The sequence below is a fragment of the Oncorhynchus tshawytscha genome, linkage group LG25, assembly GCF_018296145.1.
Source record: "Oncorhynchus tshawytscha isolate Ot180627B linkage group LG25, Otsh_v2.0, whole genome shotgun sequence".
Taxonomy (NCBI): domain Eukaryota; kingdom Metazoa; phylum Chordata; class Actinopteri; order Salmoniformes; family Salmonidae; genus Oncorhynchus; species Oncorhynchus tshawytscha.
Window position 1 is genome coordinate 17,173,889 of NC_056453.1, and position 23,461 is coordinate 17,197,349.

At 42.1% G+C, this 23,461-nt stretch overlaps 1 protein-coding gene across 2 annotated transcripts; it reads right to left on the bottom strand.

Annotated features, from left to right (window-relative positions):
- Nucleotides 1-697: 697 nt before the first annotated feature.
- parp9 (poly(ADP-ribose) polymerase family member 9) lies at nucleotides 698-20,323 on the bottom strand. Of its 2 annotated transcripts, none has more exons than XM_024387822.2 (8): nucleotides 20,131-20,323; nucleotides 10,309-11,241; nucleotides 8,441-8,674; nucleotides 8,005-8,223; nucleotides 7,684-7,747; nucleotides 7,069-7,547; nucleotides 6,805-6,964; nucleotides 698-2,072 (listed from the first exon to the last, which is right to left on the bottom strand). In XM_024387822.2, the coding sequence occupies exons 2-8, from the start codon at nucleotides 11,200-11,202 to the stop codon at nucleotides 1,780-1,782; spliced, it is 2,343 nt and encodes a 780-aa protein (XP_024243590.1). In that variant the 5' UTR covers nucleotides 11,203-11,241; nucleotides 20,131-20,323; the 3' UTR covers nucleotides 698-1,779. The 2 variants fall into 2 exon arrangements, with proteins under 2 accessions (XP_024243590.1, XP_024243589.1); XM_024387821.2 differs by having other exon boundaries at nucleotides 7,654-7,747.
- Between the last annotated feature and the right edge of the window lie 3,138 nt (nucleotides 20,324-23,461).

The window sequence follows — 23,461 nt, forward strand, 5'->3', positions numbered from 1 at the left end:
TTAATCCCAGTTTCAACTGTACCGGGCAGAAGGCAGACTTATGGCGTTGTGTGGGCGAGCTGTTTGCTGATGTCAACGTTGTGAACAGAGTGCCCCATGGTGGTTGTGGGGTTATGGTATGGGCAGGCATAAGCTACGGACAACAAACACAATTGCATTTTATAGATGACACTTTGAATGCACAGATACCGTGGCGAGATCCTGAGGCCCACTGTCGTGCCATTCATCCGCCACCATGTTTCAGCATGATAATGCAAGCCCCCATTCCTGGAATGTGAAAATATCCCAATTGTCACCCATTGATAATGTTAGGGATGCTCTGGATCGACAGGTAGGTCAGCGTGTTCCAGTTCCCACCAATATCCGGCAACTTCGCACAGCCATTGAAGAGGAGTGGGACAACATTCCAGAAACAGCCTGATCAACTCTGAGAAGATGTTGCGTGGCATGAGGCAAATGGTGGTCACACCAGATACAGACTGGTTTTCCAATCCATACCTTTTTTAATGTGTCTGTGACCAACAGATGCATATGTATTCCCAGTCATGTGAAATCCATAAAGGCCTATTGAATGCATTTCAATTTACTGATTTCCTTATGATCTGTAACTCCGTAAGATCTTTGAAATTGTTGCATATTGAGTCTATATTTTTGTTTAGTGTACATTCCATAACAAGTGAAAGCAAAGGGAGTCTGGTTAAAACTCAAATCATATTTTAATTGATGTACTAGGTGAAAGTACAGTATCAGTATGTAAGCAGTTACAGTACATTTCATTGTTTAATGCAATATGGCAAAATCCTACTCTGTAGTCCTTCCAAGTTGCTCACTGCCAGAATGTTGTGAACCATAACCTTTTTACATAAATCTAATAAAATAGCTTAATGCCTTGTTCATTGATGGCTAGTATTGAGTTCTGTTTCTGTAACAGTATCAGTGTAATAAAAGTGAATTACTCTACCAAAGCATTTTGCTATACTTTTACATAATGCTATCACAATACACACAAAGGATTGTCAGTATTATCAATAAAAATTACATACAACCCATTGCTGAAATAACATTTATTCAAACTGCATTCATTTTGTTGGTTATAAAGTGAAACCATAATGCTTTGACACTGAAGCAGAAAATGAAAAAAAAAAAACATAACCAATTAAAACTATATAAAATGTGAAGCAAACATGTCTGAATTCAATTTCCCTCCACCCAGACCAAGCCTCTATAAAACTGTCCTGCAGCGTGTGCCATCCTTTGGTCTGACATGCGTGTTTGGAAACATGCGAGTGCAAGACCAAGTCAAGCTTCAGCGCTTGATTAAGACGGCGGGAAGGATAATTTGTAAAGATCAAGAATCAGCCACCAACCTGTACACAAAACTAAAACGTGAAGGCATTTCACAGGACAGTACACATCCCCTTCACTCAAAACTCAGTCGCAGCAGCAGCCGGACAAGGGGAAAGAGAAAAGAAAATCAAAACAGATAGATATGGGGACTCTTACTCCAACAGTCATTAGGCTGTATAAGTGTCTGTTGGTCTCTTGAGTCTTCAGCATATTGCACTTTCATTTTAAATGTGTAGCTATAGCACTTTGAATGAATTATATTGCGTCGTTTCTCGGTTTTCATGTACAGTCTTCAGCACATGACCAAATTAATTTCCCCGATGGGATAATAAAGTGGATCTAAATGCAGATTTCCTGCATAGTCTACAGTAGGGCACAAATGAAAGATAAATATGGTTATTTTAAAACAAAATGACTTTCATTTGACTTTTTTCACCCATTTGCAACTTCATTTTTGCAGATGATCAGATATTCAGGTAGGGCCTGGTGACCATTGAAGATGACATAGGTGTCCACACCCCCTTTCACGCTGTCATAAAGAGTGATGGGGTCTCCACTGGGCTTCACCGGTGGCACAATAAGATCTGGTGAGCCATGTGTGGACTTCCCTGTCAGCACTTGCGCCTCAACGAAGTACAGGTATGCCTCGTCTGCCAAGCCTTTCCACTGCTTCTTTGCCCCATCCACGCTGCCACTGAAGTAGATCCCCTCTCCATAGATTTGCACTACGGATGAAAGTAACACATCAATAATTAAATTAAAGATGCACTATCCAGAAATCGCTCCATTTCCTGGTTGCTAACATTTGAATAGTTGGCTTAATTTCAGTTTGTGACAAAACAAGCAAGTATAGTGTAGAGAATCATTGTAACATCTAACCCACTGAAATATATTCTCCACAACCAAAAATGTTGTATTTTCAACTGTTCAAAGCTGATATTCAAAACCTCAACTTAAGAACAGGAAGCACAGAAATAGAACAGATCTACACTTCTTAGACTTGTAAATATTTGTATGAACATAATAATCAACAGACAAACTGAACAAGTTCCACAGACATGTGACTGACAGAAATGGAATAATGTGTCCCTGAACAAAGGGTGTGTGGCCACAAGCTGCATTTTAAGTACTGTGGTGCATCTCCTCCTCATGGACTGCACCAGTTTTGTCAGTTCTTGCTGTGAGATGTTACCCCACTCTTCCACCAAGGCACCTGCAAGTTCACGGACATTTCTGGGGGGGAATGGCCCTATCCCTCACCCTCCAATCCAACATGTCCCAGACGTGCTCAATGGGATTGAGATCCGGGCTCTTCGCTGGCCATGGCAGAACACTGACATTCCTGTCTTGCAGGAAATCACGCACAGAACGAGCAGCATGGCTGGTGGCATTGTCATGCTGGAGGGTCATGTCAGGATGAGCCTGCAGGAAGGGTACCACATGAGGGAGGAAGAGGTCTTCCCTGTAACGCATAGCATTGAGTTTGCCTGGAATGACAACAAGCTCAGTCCGATGATGCTGTGACACACCGTCCCAGAACCTGACGGACACTCCACCTCCAAATCGATCCCGCTCCAGAGTACAGGCCTCGGTGTAACACTCATTCCTTCAACGATAAACGAGAATCCGACCATCACCCCTGGTAAGATAAAACCGTGACTCGTCGTCAAAGAGCACTTTTTGCCAGTCTTGTCTGGTCCAGCAACGGTGGGTTTGTGCCCATAGGCAACATTGTTGCCGGTGATGTCTGGTGAGGACCTGCCTTACAACAGGCCTACAATCCCTCAGTCCAGCCTCTCTCAGCCTATTGCAGACAATCTGAGCACTGATGGAGGGATAGTGAGTTCCTGGTGTAACTCGGGCAGATGTTGCCATCCTGTACCTGTCCTGCAGGTGTGATGTTCGGATGTACCGATCCTGTGCAGGTGTTACACGTGGGCTGCCACTGCGAGGACGATCAGCCGTCCGTCCCGTCTCCCTGTAGCGCTGTCTTAGGCACCTCATAGAACAGACATTGCAATTTATTGCCTTGGCCACATCTGCAGTCCTCACGCCTCCTTGAAGCATGCCTAAGGCACTTTCACGCAGATGAGCAGGGACCCTGGGCATCTTTCTTTTGGTGTTTTTCAGTCAGTAAAAAGGCCCCTTTAGTGTCCTCCGTTTTCAGAACTGTGACCTTAATTGCCTACCGTCTGTAAGCTGTTAGTGTCTTAACAACCGTTCCACAGGTGCATGTTCATTAATTGTTTATGGTTCATTGAACAAGCATGGGAAACAGTGTTTAAACCCTTTACAATGAAGATCTGTGAAGTTTAGATTTTTACGAATTATCTTTGAAAGACAGGGTCCTGGAAAATGTCAGTTCCTTTTTTGTTGAGTTTATTTACCATATGGAGACAGAAACAAACATTTGACCTTGTCATAAGTAGACATAATTGCAAATTATTAAATCCTTCCAATAGAAAAAAAACAAAAAACAATTGAGTTACAAATTGAACTTTAATTCATTGAGTTTACTCTTCACATGGGATGATTTCCCTGAACAAAATAAATAAATTTTGAATGATCCCCATGCTCAATTACATCTCCCAAAAATGTTTTCAACATACATCTGTAAAATGATAGGCTAGAAACTAAAGCTTTGGTTGTCTTCCTCTCAGGCTTCAATGTCTTCTCCTTGGACCTCCTCAATGTCCACCTTTTGAACATCAGATTCTGTGGCCGCATCTTCACTGTCACTTTCCAACCTTGTTGAGGATGGCTCGTTGTCAGGCTCAAAAAGCCTCAAATTTGCCCGGATAGCCACCAATTTTTCAACCCTTGTATTGGTCAACCTGTTGCATGGTTTGGTGTGTGTTCCAAAACAAGAACCAGTTGCGCTCTGAGGCGACTGATGTTGGTGGGTTTTGGAGGATGATGGAGGCAACAGGGGAAAGAGCCTCATATCCACAAAGGTCCTTCCACCAGGTGGCTGATGAGATCCGTTGGCACAACTAGCATATTGCATCTCCATCCCAAAGTCCTTGCTTGGAAGTGTACTTCACCAGACTGCCAAGAAACTTGCCCTCATCCAGGCCAAGGTGGCGAGACACAGTAGTGATGACACCATATGCATCTGCACCAGACAGGATGCTCTTGCCAGGATACTTGGAGTCCAACATGTATGCTGTGGCATCTATGGGCATCAGGCTCAAGTCTTCAAACTTTTTGCTGTATTTCAGAACAGCAGTTTCCTCTGCTTGGAGCAACAGTGAAGTGGGCAGGTCAGTACGGATTTATCTTACATCTGCAAGCAGAGTCTGAACATCAGACAGGATGGCATTGTCTCCCTCAAGCCGTGCAATGGCTACTGCTATAGGTTTCAGGAGTTTCAGGCTGCTTACCACTCTCTCCCAAAATACATCATCCAGGAGGATCCTCTTGATGGGGCTGTCCATATCGGCAGACTGTGATATGGCCATTTCTTGGAGAGACTCCTTCCCCTCCAGGAGACTGTCAAACATGATTACAACACCACCCCAACGTGTGTTGCTGGGCAGCATCAATGTGGTTGGCTCTCTTGTAGCGTGTATCCATTGTTTTCAGTGTCATGATATCCTTGAGGAGCAGATTCAATGCATGAGCAGCAAAGTCAATGGGTGTGATGGGAGGGTAGGACACCACTTTAGACCAAGCAGTCTTCATGTTCGCAGCATTGTCTGTCAACAGTTCAAATGCCTTCTGTGGTCCAAGGTCATTGATGACTGCCTTCAGCTCATCTGCAATGTAGAGACCGGTACATCTTGCCCCTTGTGTCTGTGCTCTTGTAGAATACTGGTTGAGGGGTGGAAATGTAGTTAATTATTCCTTGCCCACGAACATTCGACCAACCATCAGAGATGACTGCAATACAGTCTGCTTTCTCTATGATTTGCTTGACCTTCACTTGAACTCTGCAAACAGTAAATGAGTAGATTAAGCATCTGGTTGGAGGGGTGTATGCTGGGCAAAGAAAATTCAGAAATATCTTCCAATACACATTGCCTGTGAGCAGAGGTGAACCAGTTGCATACACAGCTTAAGCAAGACATTCATCAGCATTTCTTTGACTACATCCATTGAGTCAAAAAACCTTCTGATTCCAGGAGGACCATGAGCTGTTGCTATCGATAAGGTGTCATTCATCATTTTCACCTCAAATAGAAGTATAGGGACTTTTGTCAGAGGTTGCTTGCTGTGAGCACTGAGGGAACTTTATGCACTTGGCCAGATGATTCTGCATATTTGTTGCATTCTTCACATATGATTTGACACAGTATTTGCAAATGTACACAGCTTCTCCTTCTACATTTGCTGCAGTGAAAGGTCTCCACACATCAGATGGTGCCCGTGCAATTTTCCTGTAGAGATAAGCAGGGGCAAAAATGAGTACAAAAAAAATACAATTCCATGTACAGATAAATTGTTAAGCAGTTAGATTGTTAAGCAGTTAGATTAAACTCCTCTTTTGTAAGATATATGTTTTAAAATTAAGCATGTATGGAAACAGGTGAATTCACACTCCTTAGCAGGATCAAATAAGCTACAACCCACATGGTAGCAAATACCAACTAGCAGAAATTATTAACAAGTTAGAAATGATTTAAACACACTTTGTTGTAGGCTACTATTTACTAGTTAACAAAAAATCATATGTAATATAAAATGTATTCACCCCACCCAGTATTTTAATCAAGACTTTACCAGAAAGCACGAAGTCCTTGGCTCAGACAGTGTAGAAGTGTGGGCTCAATAGCATCTCATTAGTGTGCAAGATCTTGAGAATCTGCACATGTGATGGAAGAATGCACTGTGCATGCAGAGGGTAAGCAAAATTCCCAAAAATCCCAGGCTTAAGTTCCCATGAAAAATGTCATGAAAAATTCCGGAAAGTTTCCGACCCTTTGCAACCCTAGTTGGGTCACCGAGAAGGTTACATATTGCAGTAATACATTAAATGAATTGCTTCACAACAATTATTTCAGAGATATTCTTCAAACACAGTGCTGGTTCCATAAAAATAGAACACAAAGAATGTCATTAGAATGAATAGAATTTGTTTTTATTCAAGGGTTGCACCTCTGTCAATCGGTTGCCTCATGCCATTGTTATCAAAGTTCTACAGACGCCTCAGCCATAGTTGCGCCCAAAAGTCGAGTCGTGACCAGTCATTCTGAACAGGGGCTAGTGACTGTTTGGTCTAAATTACACTGTAGCTGCCAGGTAATACGATGACATTGCTAAAGTAGGCAAATTATTAGACAGAAACAACCTTGCCATCATTATGATGTCGTCAAATTTACTTTAGACAGCAATGTTGCCTTTAGTGGGCAAAGTTCATCAGCTCCAATTGAGAATGCATTAAGCAGAATATGCAGTTGGGCAGTTGCAATATTGTGACGCAATGTACATCTCATGAATAGGTGGCTTCTCTCTTACCTTCAGGTGGTGCAAACTCCCTCTGGAAGCCCACTCTGGTGAGCAGATGACAATATTGCGCTGGCAGGCGCTGGTACATTCGCTGAGAGGTAGACACGTCCAACTGCTTCTTTTTAAGCTCGAAGACCTGCTTCAGGGCACGGTTCTCCACTTTCTCAACCTGTAACACATTTGCCATAACCATATGTGATTGGTTATCAAGCAGTTAATATCATAGATTGCACCTTTAATGTTAAATCTGTTGTTTCTTGTGTGGACACTCACCCTGACAATATTAAGCCCGGAAAAAGACCGCTGTCTTTGTCTATAGTCAGAACTGCTCTCGTCGACAGGCTTCCTTGCAGAACTAGTGGAAGTGTTCAGGCCCATGTCAGTCTCCTCTTCTTTGGCAAAATCCTCTTGGACTTCGCAGCACATGGCTTCCACCTCTAATACAGCAGCTGTGACATCTCTAAAAGCACCATGGATGTTCACGCCGGCACAACAATCTTTGAAGAACTCCTCAATGGAAACTTTGAACTTGGTCTGAAAGGTCAGCAGCTTTCCAACCTCATGTTCACCAAAGTGCTGGATGAAATTGTTGCGAATGGTGAAGAAATTCTTGGAGACAGGGTAGAAAACAGAACACAACCAGGACCTGGCCTCTCTCAATGTCTCATCAAAGGCACTGCTGAGCTCGATATATGGTTGTGTGCTTTCCCTTGGATCTCTGGAGTCAAAATGGCCAGTTGTGGGCTCAAATACTTGCAGATGAGACACAAAGTTATAATCTCATCCAAAATACTGCATGCATAGTGCAAAAACCGTTGTATCAAGAGTTCTGTTAACACACAAATGATAATAACATACCACTTCTACTTCTTTTGACTGGGATCTCACCTTGAGCGGAGGCACTGTTGAAGGAGCTAGAATATTGAAGAGATTTCAGTTTGTCTTCAAAAGCCTGTGGAAAAGAGCAGAAATATGTGATGACTGGTAACTAGGCTATATCAACTCTGGTGTCCATAAGAAGACAGCAAAGAAATTAAGTATTTTGGTTTAGAAATGTATCATATTCACAGCTCTTCAGTTCAAAAACGGCTAAGGCATTTAATTTCAAAAGAGTGAAATCGTCAAAGAGCTGTGGGACGATTACCAGGCCACGAAGGATTAGTATAAAAATGACTGATAATACTTTGATCATAATAATAATACTTTTACCCTATATGTCTCAGTGTCCTCTGGATATATAACATAATGGATATCCATGTTCGTGCCATTGTTTTGCTTGGCAAATTTCACTGCTGTGTCCATCATAATCTGGGCAACCTCTTGCTTGTTGAAGCCCAACACACCAGTACCAATGGCTGGGAAGGAGATTGATGACAGCTGTTTTTTTTGGGCCATGCCCAGACACTTTGAGATGATGTCACCAAGAATCTGTCATGACAAGAATACAGAAAGCTTACAAATTACTTGTCCAGTTTCTAATTCTATATGTTGTACTTACGGACTAGAGACATAGTAAAATATAGTTAGATCTTTGAAAAACTACCCTTAACATATTGCTAGGAACAGTAAGGTAGGATAACAATTGTTTGATATCCACAGTACATTTTAGTGTAGTTGAATACCTTAAAGCCTTATTTGTATTTACCTTTTGAGACACAATACTTTGGTATTGATTTTTGTAAGGACATATCGTGTGATACACATAAGAGCATAACAGGTTGTGTCCTGTGGTCTCTATAACGTCGCCATAACTTTTGGAGTTGCCGTTTCTAGATATCTCCTTCTGGATGCCTTTTCCAGCCGCTTGACAAATTGCTTTGGATATTGCCCCGGATGACAAATTAAGCTCGCCAGAAATTGTGTTCACAATGGCGCCCGTCTGTCAATAGAAGATGAGCAAGCTAGAATATCAGTTCATCACAGTTAAGCTTTTCATAGGTTTGAAAATATACACCACCGTTCAAAGGTTTAGGGTCACTTAGAAATGTCCTTGTTTTTGAAAGAGAAGCTCATTTTTTTATCCATTAAAATATCAAAATTGATCAGAAATACAGTGTAGACATTGTTAATGTCGTAAATGACTGGAAATGTAGCTGGAAATGGCAGATTTTTTTAATGGAATATCTACATTGGCGTACAGAGGTCCATTATCAACAACCATCACTCCTGTGTTCTAATGGCACGTTGTGTTAGCTAATCCAAGTTCATCATTTTAAAAAAGCTAATTGATCATTAGAAAACCCTTTTGCAATTATGTTAGCACAGCTGAAAACTGTTCTGATTAAATAAGCAATAAAAACAGGCCTTCTTTAGTTGACTAGTTGAGTATCTGGAGCATCAGCATTTGTGGGTTAGATTACAGGCTCAAAATTGCCAGAAACAAAGACCTTCCTTCTGAAACTAACTTGTCAGTCTATTCTTGTTCTAAGAAATGAAGGCTATTCCATGCGAGAAGTTGTCAAGAAACAGAAGATCTTGTACAACGCTGTGTACTTCTCCCTTCACAGTACAGCAAAAACTGTCTCTAACCAGAATAGAAAGAGGAGTGCGAGGCCCCGGTGCACAACAGAGCAAAAGGACAAGTACATTAGTGTCCAGTTTGAGAAACAGATGCCTCACAAGTCCTTAACTGGCAGCTTCATTAAATAGTACCCGCAAAACACCAGTCGCAACGTCAACAGTGAAGAGGCGACTCCGGGATGCTGGCCTTCTAGGTAGAGTTGCAAAGAAAAAGCCATATCTCAGACTGGCCAATGAAAAGATTAAGATGAGCAAAAGGTCACTGGACAGAGGAACTCTGCCTAGAAGGCCAGCATCCCGGTCGCCTCTTCACTGCTGACGTTGCAACTGGTGTTTTGCGGGTACTATTTAATGAAGCTGCCGAGATCTTCACGAGATCTTCAGTTTCTTGGCAATTTATGGCAGGGAATAGCCTTCATTTCTCAGAACAAGAATAGACTGACGAGTTTCAGAAGAAAGTACCTTGTTTATGGAAATTGAGCCTGTATCGAACCCACAAATGCTGATGCTCCAGATACTTAACTAGTCTAAAGAAGGCCAGTTGTATTGCTTCTTAATCACCACAACAGTTTTCAGCTGTGCTAAAATTATTGCAAAAGGGTTTTCTAATGATCAATTAGCTTTTTAAAATGATAAACTTGGATAAGGCAACACAACGTGTCATTGGAACACAGGAGTGATGGTTGCTGATAAATGGGCCTCTGTACACCTATGTAGACATTCCCCCCCAATTAAAAAAAAAAATCTGCTGTTTCCAGCTACAATAGTCATTCACACCATTAACAATGTCTATACTGCATTTCTGATCAATTTTGTTATTTTTGTTTTCTTTCAAAAACAAGGAAATGTCTTACTGATCATAAAACTTTTAAAAACGGTAGTGTATGTTCCAAATGCTGAGGAGGAGGAGCCAAAAAGGAGCCAAATATCCACACACATTCCTCCATCAAATCATGTCTACTATTCAATTCTGATTATTTATCATTATTTTACCTGCTGCTTCTGAATATGTCCTTTTTTGAGATTCAGAGTGACATTGTTGATTTTCATTGAAGTTAAGCCTTTTCCGTGACTCACAATTTCACTGTATGAAACTTTAGGTGGCAGCCACTGAGCCGCCGCTGGTTGACTGTGTGAAACCGATGACCCCAGTAATTCATGGCATGCTCTCTCCATCTCCCTGACCGATGGGTCATCGTGATTGACCAGGCGAACCTCTAAAGGAGCTCCGTTGTAATTGTGATCATGGTAGTGTTTCAGGGTTTTAACAATGACGTCTGCACAGAGTGGCAGGGGAAAGTTGAACAGGCCAGAACTTATGGCAGGAATGGCGACAGACTTCAGATGATTTTTTATCGTTATCTCCAGAACGTTTTTAATTGCCGCTCTGAGTTTTGGTGTGGCATTATCAACATCATATTTTCTGCAGTTGTATGGTAGGCTTGGACCAACGGCATGAATGATCTTCTTGTATGGAAGGTTTCCAGGTTGGGCAACGATGGCATCTCCCGTTAACAACTTTCCGTTGGCCTTTGTGTACCGGTCACTCTCTCGCTGGATATCTGGGCCACCGGCATCGCTAAGCGCCTTGGCGAGACCTCCCCCATGACTGAGGTTTTCATTGGCCGCGTTGACCACAGCCTCTACGCCACGGTGAGTGGTAAGGTCGTCCCTCCATACAGACACCCTGAGGCCCTTGGACAGCAGGGTAGAAAACCTCATCTCAGGCTTCATGGACTGTCCTGCACCTGCACTGGCAACATCCACACCATGGAGCACGGCAGTGCATCCAAACTTGCTTTGCAGGGCGTAAGTCAGAGCTGGTCCACATTGGCCCAGGATGCTCACTATCTCCTCCTCCAGAGGGAAATTATCTGAATTGGCCATGGCTCACACAATACAGGGTATCCAATGTTGTTCTGAGGACTGAGGAAAACATTTGAGCGTAAGAGGTCATATGTAATCAAGGCATACATTACACAAGTCAAATGAGCATCTTATGAACATGACAACCTTTCATTATATAAAAGGTTGTTTTTTTGTAATAGTCTACATTATGTAATTCCGATTTGATTTTTTTCATGCACATGGCCTAGCTTACATTACCAACAAACTATCAAGGTGCATGTTGTTCTAATAACTAAATATGATTGTATCACCTATTCATTTGATCATTATGAAAACAACACTTTATTCACATCAGAGGAACTCTATAGGCTGGGACATCAGATCAAGCCATTTTGCTGGAACATCAGATCAAGCTGTTTTGCTGGAACAACACTGACCTTGAGGACTAGGCTATAATCAAAACTGAAAGTAAACTTACTTGACTGATCTGGATAAATAAGTACATTTAAAAAAATAAATAAAGACAACAGTCAATAATATCTCCCAAGCTCAAAAATAATGAATTTAATATTACATTCGAGCATAAATATAGCAGGGTGTAAATTAGGGTTGAATGGCAGGAACCCGATTACCGAGATTTACCGCACAAAACCACTCCATTTTCCCAGGATAAATAATTGCAAGAAAATGGTAAATGATTTCTATGAACAGCATGGCATGAAATGGAACTGTTAAATGATATGCAATGTTTAATCATGGCTTCTCTACTGCCTCTGCATGATTAAATCAATGCTCAAGGTGGGGACATGGTAACTGTTTGTGACAGGTAGGCCTACATTTGCTGCAGCATAGCCTATGCTACAGTGATATAAAGACTGAATGCGCATCTAATTTACCCATCTGAATCTGGCTTTCGGGGGGTAAAGATGTGCATTTACTTATTGCAGTTGCAGAGTTAAAAAAAAAAAAACCCAGCCTAGCGGTTGAATATCGTTGCTTTAAAAATCAGTGCGCGCGTGAGCACTCTTTCTATCAACTCCATTCAAATTGCATCAAAAAAGGGATATCCATGTCCTAGCCTACCTCTTTCAGGTAATGCATTCAATGTAGTGTCGGCCATACATTTACCTAATTAATGATGGGTTATAGTTACTAAGCTTCTAGCTTTAAACCTCAGTCTCTTGGGCAAAATGCAAGCACATGAGCTCTGCTGGCCTCCACAACAACAAACACACGCCTTAGCTCTTGGAGACCTATGCAGGAAAAGATAGACTTTTCTTTTAGCATTTGTTATACCAATAGACTATTCGAAGACTATTTTTGCTGAATGTTAAATACAACAGCCAATAGAACTCACGGGTAGATTGAAAGAAGAGCTAACGTGTGATTTATTCAGATCTGTAACCATTAAAGCGTCGCCTTCTGCATCTAATTCTAGTCCTATATTATTCAAGGATGTCATTAGAAAGACGAAGATAAAGACAACTAAACCCGCTTCATTTCTGTTGAAAGCGAATAAGGAATGAAGCAACAGTGAGAGAAAGAGTCAGCCTACTAATTATACAAATAGGCCACATTATATTTTAAAATCAAATTTGCTAGCCTATACTTGCAACTTTGTAGGCTGCAACAGAATGGTGGTTTGAACTGTGTGTGTAATTCCAATACAATAACACAGTTCACACTCAAATTAGCCTACTGGAGCTAGTTTCACTTAATTACTCGAGACAGCATATACAGTGCATTCGGAAATAAAGTATTTAGACCACTTGACTATTTTCACATTTTTATGTTACAGCCGTATTCTAAAATGGATTAAAGGAATAAAACCTCCCCCCAATCCCCCATAATGACAAAACCTGTTTTTGCTTTTAGAAATGTTTGCAAAAAAACATTTGGGGTGTTCCCCCCATTCTTCTCTACAGATCCTCACAAGCTGTGTCAGGTTGGATGGGGTGTGTCGCTACGCAGCTAATCGCAGGTTTATCTAGAGATGTTAGATCAGGTTCAAGTCTGGGCTCTGACTGGGCCACTCAAGGCCATTCAGAGACTTGTCCTGAAGCCACTTCTGTGCTGTCTTGGCTGTGTGCTTAGGGTCATTGTCCTGTTGGAAGGTGAACCTTGGCCCCAGTCTGAGTGCTCTGCAGCAGGTTTTCAGCAAGGATCTCTGTACTTCGCTCCATTCAATCTTTCTCTTGATCCTGAGTAGTCTCCCAGTCCCTGCCGCTGAAAAAAAACATACCCACAGCATGATGCTGCCACAACCATACTTCACCGTAAGGATGGTGCCAGGTTTCCTCCAGATGTGATACTTGGCATTTCATCAGACCAGAGAATATTGTTTCCTCATGGTCTGAGAGTCTTTACGTGCCTTTTGGCAAACACCAAGCAGGCTGTCATGTGCATTTTACTGAGGAGTGGCTTCCGTCTAGCCATTCTACCATAAAGGGCTGATTGGTGGAGTGCTGCAGAGATGATTGTTCCATCTGCACAGAGGAACTCTGAAGCTCTGTCAGTGACCAACGGGTTCTTGGTCACCTCCCTGACCAAGGCCATTCTCCCCCATTTGCGCAGTTTATCCAGGCAGCCAGATTAGGAAGTGTCTTGGTGGTTCCAAACTTCTTCCATTTAAGAATGATGGAGGCCACTGTGTTCTTGGGGACCTTCAATACTGAAGAAATGTTTTGTTACCCTTCCCCAGATCTGTGCCTCGACACAATCCTGTCTTGGAGCTCTACGGAGAATTCCTTCGACCTCATGGCTTGGTCTGTGCTCTGATATGCACTGTCAACTGTGGGACCTTACATAGACAGGTGTGTGCCTTTACAAATCATGTCCAATCAATTGAATTTACCACAGGTGGACTCCAATCAAGTCGTAGAAACAGGATGCACCAGAGCTCAATTTCGAGTCTCACAAGTTCAGGCCCTTTGCTGTAAGTAACGTATTTCAGTTTTTTTAATGGGCTATTGTGTGTAGATTGATTGGGGGAAAAACATTTGATCCATTTCAGAATAAGGCCGTAAAGTACCAAAATGTGGAAAAAGTCAAGGAGTCGATACATTCTGAAGGCACTGTACACTACCAGTTTATAGCTGCTGGTGCAATAAGTAGGGGGGATATAATGTCTCCAGTTGTATCCATTAGCTACGGACTGTTACAACTTTTGAAGCAGAGTGGGTCGAACTAGACATTTGAGTATTTCAGACAGATTATATTTGTTTACAGACAGATTATTTCACTTATTCACTGTATCACAATTCCAGTGGGTCAGAAGTTTACACACACCAAGTTGACTGTGCCTTTAAAACAGCTTGAAAATTCCAGAACATTATGTCATGGCTTTAGAAGCTTTTGATTGGCTAATTGACATCATTTGAGTCAATTGGAGGTGTACCTGTGGATGTATTTCAAGGCCTACCTTCAAACTCAGTGCCTCTTTGCTTGACATCATGTGAAAATGAAAAGAAATCAGCCAAGACCTCCAAAACAAATTGTAGACCTCCACAAATCTGGTTCATCCTTGGGAGCAATTTCCAAATGCCTGGGGGTACCATGTTCATCTGTTCAAACAACAGTACGCAAGTATAAACACCTCGGGATCACGCAGCCGTCATACCGCTCAGGAAGGAGACGTGTTCTGTCTCCTAGAGATGACTTTAGTGCAAAAAGTGCAAATCAATCCCAAAACAACAGCAAAAAGGACCTTGTGAAGATGCTGGAGGAAGCCGGTACAAAATTATCTATTTCCACAGTAAAACGAGTCCTATAATCGACATTACCTGAAAGGCCGCTCAGCAAGGAAGAAGCCTCTGTTCCAAAACCATCATAAAAAAAAGCCAGACTGCGGTTTTCAACTGCACATGGGGTCTAAGATCGTACTTTTTGGAGAAATGTCCTCTGGTCTAATGAAACAAAAATAGAACTGTTTGGCCATAATGACCATCGTTATGTTTGGAGGAAAAAGGGGGAGGGTTGCAAGCCAAAGAACACCATCCCAACTGTGAAGCACGGTGGTGGCAGCATCATGTTGTGGGGGTGCTTTGCTGCAGGAGGGACTGGTTCCATTCACGAAATAGATGGCATCATGAGGAGGTAAATTATGTGGATATATTGAAGCAACATCAAGACATCAGTAAGTTAAAGCTTGGTCGCAAATGGGTCTTCCAAATGGACAATGACCCCAAGCATACTTCAAAAGTTGTTGCAAATGGCTTAACCTTTTTGGGATAGGGGGCAGCATTTTCACTTTTGGATGAATCGTGTGCCCAGAGTGAACTGCCTCCTACTCTGTCCCAGATACTAATATATGCATATTATTATTAGTATTGGATAGAAAACACTCGGAAGTTTCTAAAACTGTTTGAATGATGTCTGAGTATAACAGAACTCATATGGCAGGCAAAAACTGAGAAAAATCCAACCAGGAAGTGGGACATCTGAGGTTTGTAGTTTTTCCAAAGCTTGGCCTACCAAATGCACATTGAGATATGGATGTGGTTGCACTTCCTAGGGCTTCCACTAGATGTCAACCGTCTTTAGAAACTGGTTTGAGGATTCTACTATAAAAGGAGGGGCTCATAAGACCTCTGAGTCAGTGGTCTGGCAGAGAGCCTTGGTCTCATGACGCACGCTCCCGACAGAGTTACTTCTCGTTCCAGAGCTTTTCTGAAGACAAAAGGAATTCTCCGGTTGGAACATTGATGTTTTATGTTAAAAACATCCTAACGATTGCTTAAATACAGTCCTTTTAGAAACATGTCAAACAATGTAACGGAACTTTGAGTTTGTCTGGATGAAGTGCCTGTGCCTCATGAAGATGGATTACTGGGCTGAACACGCTAACAACAAGTGGCTATGGACATAAATGATGGAACAAATCAGTCATTTATTGTCGAACTGGGATTCCTGGAAGTGCCTTCTGATGAAGATCAAAGGTAAGCTAATATTTATGGTTGATTCCAAAATGGCCGATATTCCTCTGGCTGTTTTGGGTTCTGAGCGCTGTTCTCAGATTATGCTTTTTCCGTAAAGTTTTTTTTAAATCTGCGCCAATGTAAACAGATTTTTGGATATAAATATGCACATTATCGAACAAAACATACATGTATTGTGTAACACTATGTCCTAGGAGTGTCATCTGATGAAGATCAAAGGTTAGTGATTCATTTTATCTATATTTCTGCTTTTTGTGACTCCTATCTTTGACTGGACAAATGGCTGTGTTTTTTCGACTTGGCGGTGATCTAACATAATCATATGTTGTGCTTTAGCTGTAAAACATTGTTGAAATGGGACACGATGGGTAGATAAACATCTTGTTAATCTTTTATTTGCTGTATTGGACTTGTTAATGTGTGAAAGTTACATATTTCTAAAAAATATTTTTGAATTTCGCGCGCTGCCTTTTCTGCGGAATGTTGTCGAGCCTGCGCTAGAAAAAGTTAAGGACAACAAAGTCAAGGCACTGGAGTGGCAAAGCCCTGACCTCAATCCTATAGAAAATGTGTAGATAGAACTATATAGCTACTGAAACAGATTGTGTTATTTGACATGTATCTTTATTGACACGCAAAGACCCAAAAGGCATTCCATATAAATCCTGGTTGAGAATGAAACAGCACAGCAAGTAAGTGAAAGGGACATACGTAAATGCCAACAAAATAATTTTTTGTTAAGTGTGGTGTGTGTAACCTTTATTTAACTAGGCAAGTCTTAAGAACAAATTGTTATTTACAATGATGGCCCTGACGACGTTGGGCCAATTATGAGCCACCCTATGGGACTCCCAGTCACGACCGGATGCGATACAGCCTGGATTCGAACCAGGGACTGTAGCGACACCTCTTGCACTGAGATGCAGTGCCTTAGACCGCAGCATCCATGTGTGTGTGTTAACTATTTAACTGTACCAGAATGCTTAAAAAGGTCGCTATAATTATAAATATCGGTACCAGTTTTTTGGGGGGCAAGGAACATATCCGATATCGGCCAACAATGTCATATCGGTGCATCACTAATTACCGGTGTTGGTGAAACTCGTCGTTTGGTGCGACGCAGACAGGGTGGCGTGAGTGGTGAAACAGAGTCGTCTGTTCTTTTGAGTTATGATGAGTCTTTGCTTGACAAAGTTATATTTGGATATACATTATCCTGTACAAGCTTGTGTGCCAAATACATTACATTGTTACAAGTGTTAAGCTTATGGGCATGTGGCAGCAGTGTGTTGGAGGGAGGTTCCTAGGTGTGAGAAGTGTGCAATCACAAATTGCAATAAAATAAATAATTTACCTTCCTCTGTTTGAAATCCCAAGGCTCACTGTTACACAATGAATGGTCTTTTGTTTGACAAAATCCATTTTTAAAGCCTAACACGAAACATTTTGTGAACCGCTTGTCGTGAATTACATCTCATTCAACTTTCGACTAAACAGTCGATGTAAATACACACACTAAACGTGCGTTTATCCAGTCATGTTTGGTTTCATTGCAATCAACTGGTTGTGAAACACAACCAGACATGGTTCTTTTTGCGGGACGTATTGACCGAAAGAAACCGATTTGAAGACAACAAGTAATGACCTCATTGTGCACCAATTATATGAACGCTGGATCATTGATTGACCTCCTCCCTATAGGCTGTCTCGTCGTTGTCAGTTGTCAGTGATCAGGCCTACCACGGTTGTGTCTGCAAACTTAATGGTGTTGGAGTCGTGCTTGGCCGTGCAGTCATGAGTGAACAGGGAGTACAAGAGGGGACTGAGCACACCCCCCTGAGAGGCCCCTGTGTTGAGGAGAAGCGTGGCAGAAGTTTTGTTACCTACCCTTACTACCTGGTGGCGGCCCATCAGGAAGTCCAGGATCCAGTTGCAGAGGGAGGTGTTTAGTCCCAGGGTCCTTAGCTTAGTGATGAGCTTTGAGGGCAATATGGTGTTGAACGCTGAGAATAGCATTCTCATGTAAGTGTTCCTTTTGCCCAGGTGGGAAAGGGCAGTGTGGAGTGCAATAGAGATTGCATCATCTGTGGATCTGTTTGAGCTGTATCCACATTGGTGTGGGTCTAGGGTTTCTGGGATATGGTGGTCTGCTTAAAACATGTTGGTATTACAGACTCAGATAGGGAGAGGTTGAAAATGTCAGTGAATACATTTGCCAGTTGGTCAGCACATGCTCGAAGTAGACATCCTGGTAATCCGTCTGTCCCTGCGGCCTTGTGAATGTTGACCTGCTTAAAAGGTCTTACTCACATCGGCTGCGGAGAGCGGGATCACAGTCTTCTGGAGCAGCTGGTGCTTTCATGCATGTGTCTGTGTTATTTGCCTCAAAGCGAGCATAGAAGTAGTTTAGCTTGTCTGGTAGGCTCCTGAGAGGAGTGGTGTGAGTAGTAAATCTGTACCAGTACAGAGGGATAGGCCAACAAGTGATATGTTTCAGTAAGATTGCTAAAAATACAATGTTTATCAACTGTACTGCAGGGATGGAATGTAAGTCGCAGAAAATGTAGGTTGTGGCGGCAGCTGCAGAGATATTTGGGTGTGCGAGACTTGACAGAATACTTAACACAATTGTTTTCTTAACTTAAAGCATTGTTGGTTAGGGGCTTGTAAGTAAGCATCCCATGTGACAATTTTATTTGAAAAGTTACAGGGTGTGTTAAGTGGTAGTGTCCCGTCCGTTCAGGCTGTTGGCCTGAGGTAGGGCAATAGATTTAAAATGTGGAGTAGGGCAGTGGGTTAAAAAATATATATTAATAATTTATTGAGTGTATGGTTAGATGGTAGGGTATTTGTTCATTGTATTTCATTTTTTTGAGCAAAGTATACGGGAGTTATACGCCAGTCTAGTAGGTGGCAGTAATGCAACATTTATTGGATGCCAAACGCCGTTAAACCATCGTAGAAGATGTTCCAAATTTACCACAGTGCCAGTTTACTTTCTATATCGTCAGAAAGTGAGCACTCAAGCGTTTCAATCGCAGGTGTGTATGCAATGCTCTGTCATGGTTGCTAAAGTTATACACTGTTCGCTCAATTTCAGTTTGTGAGAGAACAAGCACTAACTGGTGCTGCTGGGAATCATCTAAATCGCAGTGTAATATTTTCAATAAGCAAAAATATTTTGTTTTAGTTGTTTGAAGCTGGTGGACCAAAACCGAAAGAGACTCAGGCGCGAGTCTTTGCCAAGTTACAGGAAATAAAGATACAGGGGAGGGGAGATTGGTTTGGAATGCAGTTCTGTTTCAATTCACCTAGCTTCTTCACAGGGGTAAAATCCTGAGAAATTCTGTGTGTGTGTTCGTAAATTTACTCTGGAATGTTTGAGTGCGCTCTAAGCGTTCGTAAATACATATCGCTCTCTTGAGCGTTCAAAGCGCACACTGGAAGCTCTGGCCGAGGAGTAGTGTTGATCCATCATACACTAATTGACAGAACACCGAAATCTGACCATTCTTCTCGCCCTAGCATAGCCGGTTAGGCTGTTTATGTTATGTTATCTAGAGCGTTGGTGATTGGTCCTGTGCTGCAGGCAATTTAATTACGTTTACTGACATGGTCATAGTCAACGGGTGTTGCCAGTTCGTAAATTCCTCAGTACTTCTACGCTCTAGCACTCGGATGAGAGCACTTGACTCGGAGTAGATAGCCAGAGTGAATTTACCAACGCACAATGTGAAGCAGCTTTAAACACTTTCCAAATGTCGGTCTTGTTAGACACACGTCCTCTCTGCTTACACCTCATGTCAAAATACAAATCCTGCACGTGCGCCATAAATGGACAACAAATAGCCTACTATCCATGCATCCAAAACACACTCACACGCAAAATACAGAAACGGGCTCCCTTTAAAACGAGCTTAATCTAACAATCCGTTTCCAGATGACAATATCCCTCCCATTGTCACAACGTACTTGCTGTACTTTTACAGCAAAGTTGCAAAGAAATAGTTTAGCTGCGTAGTCTACTCACCTGATGGCAGCTAATGTTTATAGCAAAGGCAACTGACGAGTCGACTGGATATTCAAAAATATGGAATTCAATGCGTCGAGTCGTCGTCGACAAAGCTCAAACTGAAAGAAATGATCAGTAAACTGAAATTTAAACACGCCCCCCTCTTGGAAGCGAAACATGATTAGGCTACCGTTCTCCTTATAGCAGCAGGATATTATGCTGGCAACACGATCGCGGATTTGTTTTTTTCTTCAAAATAAGAGTCCCCCTGCAAAGACATGCTAAACTTTGGTAGTATCGATTTTTTGGGGCGGTCTAGGGTGACCACATGTTCCGTATTGTGCGGGATAGTCCCGAATTTTGGCCCTTTGTCCTGTGTCTCGCAATCATGTCCGCATTTTATCATCAAATTCAAACATCGTATTCCTGTCAGACATTCCAACCTGTCTCTTGCAGTCACGTTATGGACAGAAACACCATACGGATGTGGTACTGGCAGTGGCGACCTGTCATCCGTCATTCAGAGCCCCACTTGTTTTGAGCCCCACATTTTTTGCAAAACAATATATATATATAAATTGGGGGCTTGCCTGTTTTGATGTTATTTTGGTATTAATACTTGTCACATCAGTTTGCAAACAATAAATAAGTAAAAAATACAATTGAGTTAATAAAGCCTAAAACAAACAGGTAGCTCCAAAATGCAGGTGTTCAACCTAGCTCAGTGCTTTCTGTGGTGGTGGTGCTGGCCAGCAGAAAATAGGAGCATTGCACCGTGATTGGCTCAGTGTTCTGTCACTCATGGGGACACTCGGTCACCCGCCCTTAGTCGACATCAAAAATGTAAGCCCTTTGTGTCCTGCCATAGACTTACATTAGAAGTGCCCTTCCAAGAAGGCTCAAGGTCATTGCCCACAGATACAATTACATCAAATCACTTTATATCTACAGTAGCTTTGATTGGATTGATCATGTTAACATCTTACTTTCAAAATCTTAGCTAGCAGTCATCATCATGAGTCAAGTCGACAATATACTGCCAAATCCTTTTTAATCCTTGTCATATGAAGAGAATTTATAGATAACATGTATCGGTGCTCATCGGACATAAACATTACACAATAAATTGGAAATCGCAAATTCAACAATGATTGGTTAGGAAGGAATCGGTGACAGTGGCTAATTGCAAGCATTGCAACTGGGAAGTCAGGAATAAGCTCCAAATACGTTTTGAACGGTCATCCATCTTGGAATTGTAAATCCTTTCTCTTTCGTTGATGACAAAATTTGCCCACGAAGGACCACCTTCCTGTTCAAGTGAGCACATGACAACATCGAGAGTCCAAAAATGTCTTATATGCTGCTGTAGAAATGATGTAATATGCCAGGGAGATATGTATACTGCAGCTAAGAAAGTAACACTAACAACGGCCCACGTTCTGAAGTCTGTTGCTGTATATTCCAATAGTGCTGAACAAGTAGTTATATTGACTAGTCCGTTCTGGCTCGGTCATTAATGTCTTAATCGAAATTACGGATTGCCTCTTATCCGCTTGTCGTCCACTAATAAAATAGTTTGCACATCTCAATTGTCAGTAGAAAGCACAATTGTTTAAGCAAGTCAGCCCTACCAGCTGTTTTTTTAAAGGCAGTTAATGAGGCTGAATGAACTGTTTCGCTGCCAGACAAGGCTACACTGTTAGCCAGGTGTAGCAGTGGTAAGATGTTGGGAGAGCTGCTGTTAGGACAGCTTTATGTAGGCCCTAACAGTTTGTGGGCACCTGTTTGTCACTGTTGGAGTGCAATTAATGTATTGTTTAGTGTTGTGGCTTTGCTGGCATGCATCACACATTTTTTGTTTGTTGCTAAAATCCTCACTGGGTACTGGTGATGTTAGGAAAACTGCAGTATTTCATTTTTTATGTATTATTTCATACATTGTTAGCCCAGAAAATCTTAAGTGTTATTACATGGAATATGACTTTCCCAAAGCGGATCCTTTGTCCGCAACACCCGAGGCATTTGAACTGATTCCAGAGGCCGACCCAAAACAACACTGCAGTCTTCTAGTCAGACTTCGGTAGGCTTATATCCACCGCTTCCGAGTATAATACTCGCTAATGTCCAGTCCTTAGATAAAAGTTAACAAAATCAGGGCATGGGTTGCTTTCCAGAGAGATATCAGAGATTGTAACATACTCTGTTTCACGGAAATATGGCTCTCTCAGGATATGCTGTTGCTGTCGGTACAGCCGCCTGGATTCTCAGTGCATCGCGCCGAATGGAATAAACATCTCTCCAGGAAGAAGAAGGACGGGGGTGTATGTTTCATGATTAACAACTCATGGTGTAATTGTAACAACATACAGGAACTCAAGTCATTTTGTTAATCTGACCTAGAATTCCTCACAATCAAACGCCGACCATATTATCTCCCAAAATAATTATCTTCGGTTATTGTTACAGCCGTGTATATCCCCCCTCAAGCCGATACCACGAAGGCCCTCAAGGAACTTCGCTGGACTTTATGCTAACTGGAAACCATATATCCTGAGGCTGCATTTATTGTAACTGGGGATTTTAACAAAGCAATTTTGAGGAAAAGGATACCTAAATTCTATCAGCATATCGACTGTAGCACTCGCACTGGAAAAACACTGGACCATTGTTATTCTAACTTCCGTGATGCATACAAGGCCCTCCCTTCGGCAAATCTGACCACGACTCCATTTTGCTCCTCCCTTCCTATAGGAAGAGTCTCAAGGACTATTCAACACTGGTCTGACCAATCGGAATCCATGCTTCAAGATTGTTTTGATCACGCAGACTGGGATATGTTCCAGGTAGCCTCAGAGAACAATATCGACGTATACGCTGATTCAGTGAGTGAGTTTATAAGGAAATGTATAGGAGATGTTGTACCCACTGACTATTAAAACCTACCCTAACCAGAAACTGTGGCTGGATGGCAGCATTCGTGCAAAACTGAAAGAGTGTACCACTGGAATTAACCATGGCAAGGTGACTGGGAATATGGCAGAATACAAACAGAGTAGTCGTTCCCTCCACAGGACAATCAAACAAGCAAAATGTCAGTATAGAGACAAAGTGGAGTCGCCATTCAACGGCTCAGACACGAGATGAATGTGTCAGGGTCTACAGACAATCACGGACTACAAAAGGAAAACCAGCCACAACGCGGACACAGTCTTGCTTTCAGACAAACTAAACACCTTCTTTTCCCGCTTTGATGATAATACAGTGCCACTGACGCAGCCCACAACCAAGGACTGTGGGCTATCCTTCTCCGTGGCCGACGTGAGTAAGACATTTAAATGTGTTAATCCTT

Excerpts from the sequence above, each read along its gene's own strand:
- parp9 (XM_024387821.2), bottom strand. The coding sequence starts at position 11,202 with ATGGCCAATTCAGATAATTTCCCTCTGGAGGAGGAGATAGTGAGCATC. Across the intron at positions 8,224-8,440 it reads AAAGTATTGTGTCTCAAAAG|ATTCTTGGTGACATCATCTC; the intron begins GTAAATACAAAT and ends TTGTCATGACAG. Across the intron at positions 6,965-7,068 it reads CCGGGCTTAATATTGTCAGG|GTTGAGAAAGTGGAGAACCG; the intron begins GTGAGTGTCCAC and ends AATGTGTTACAG.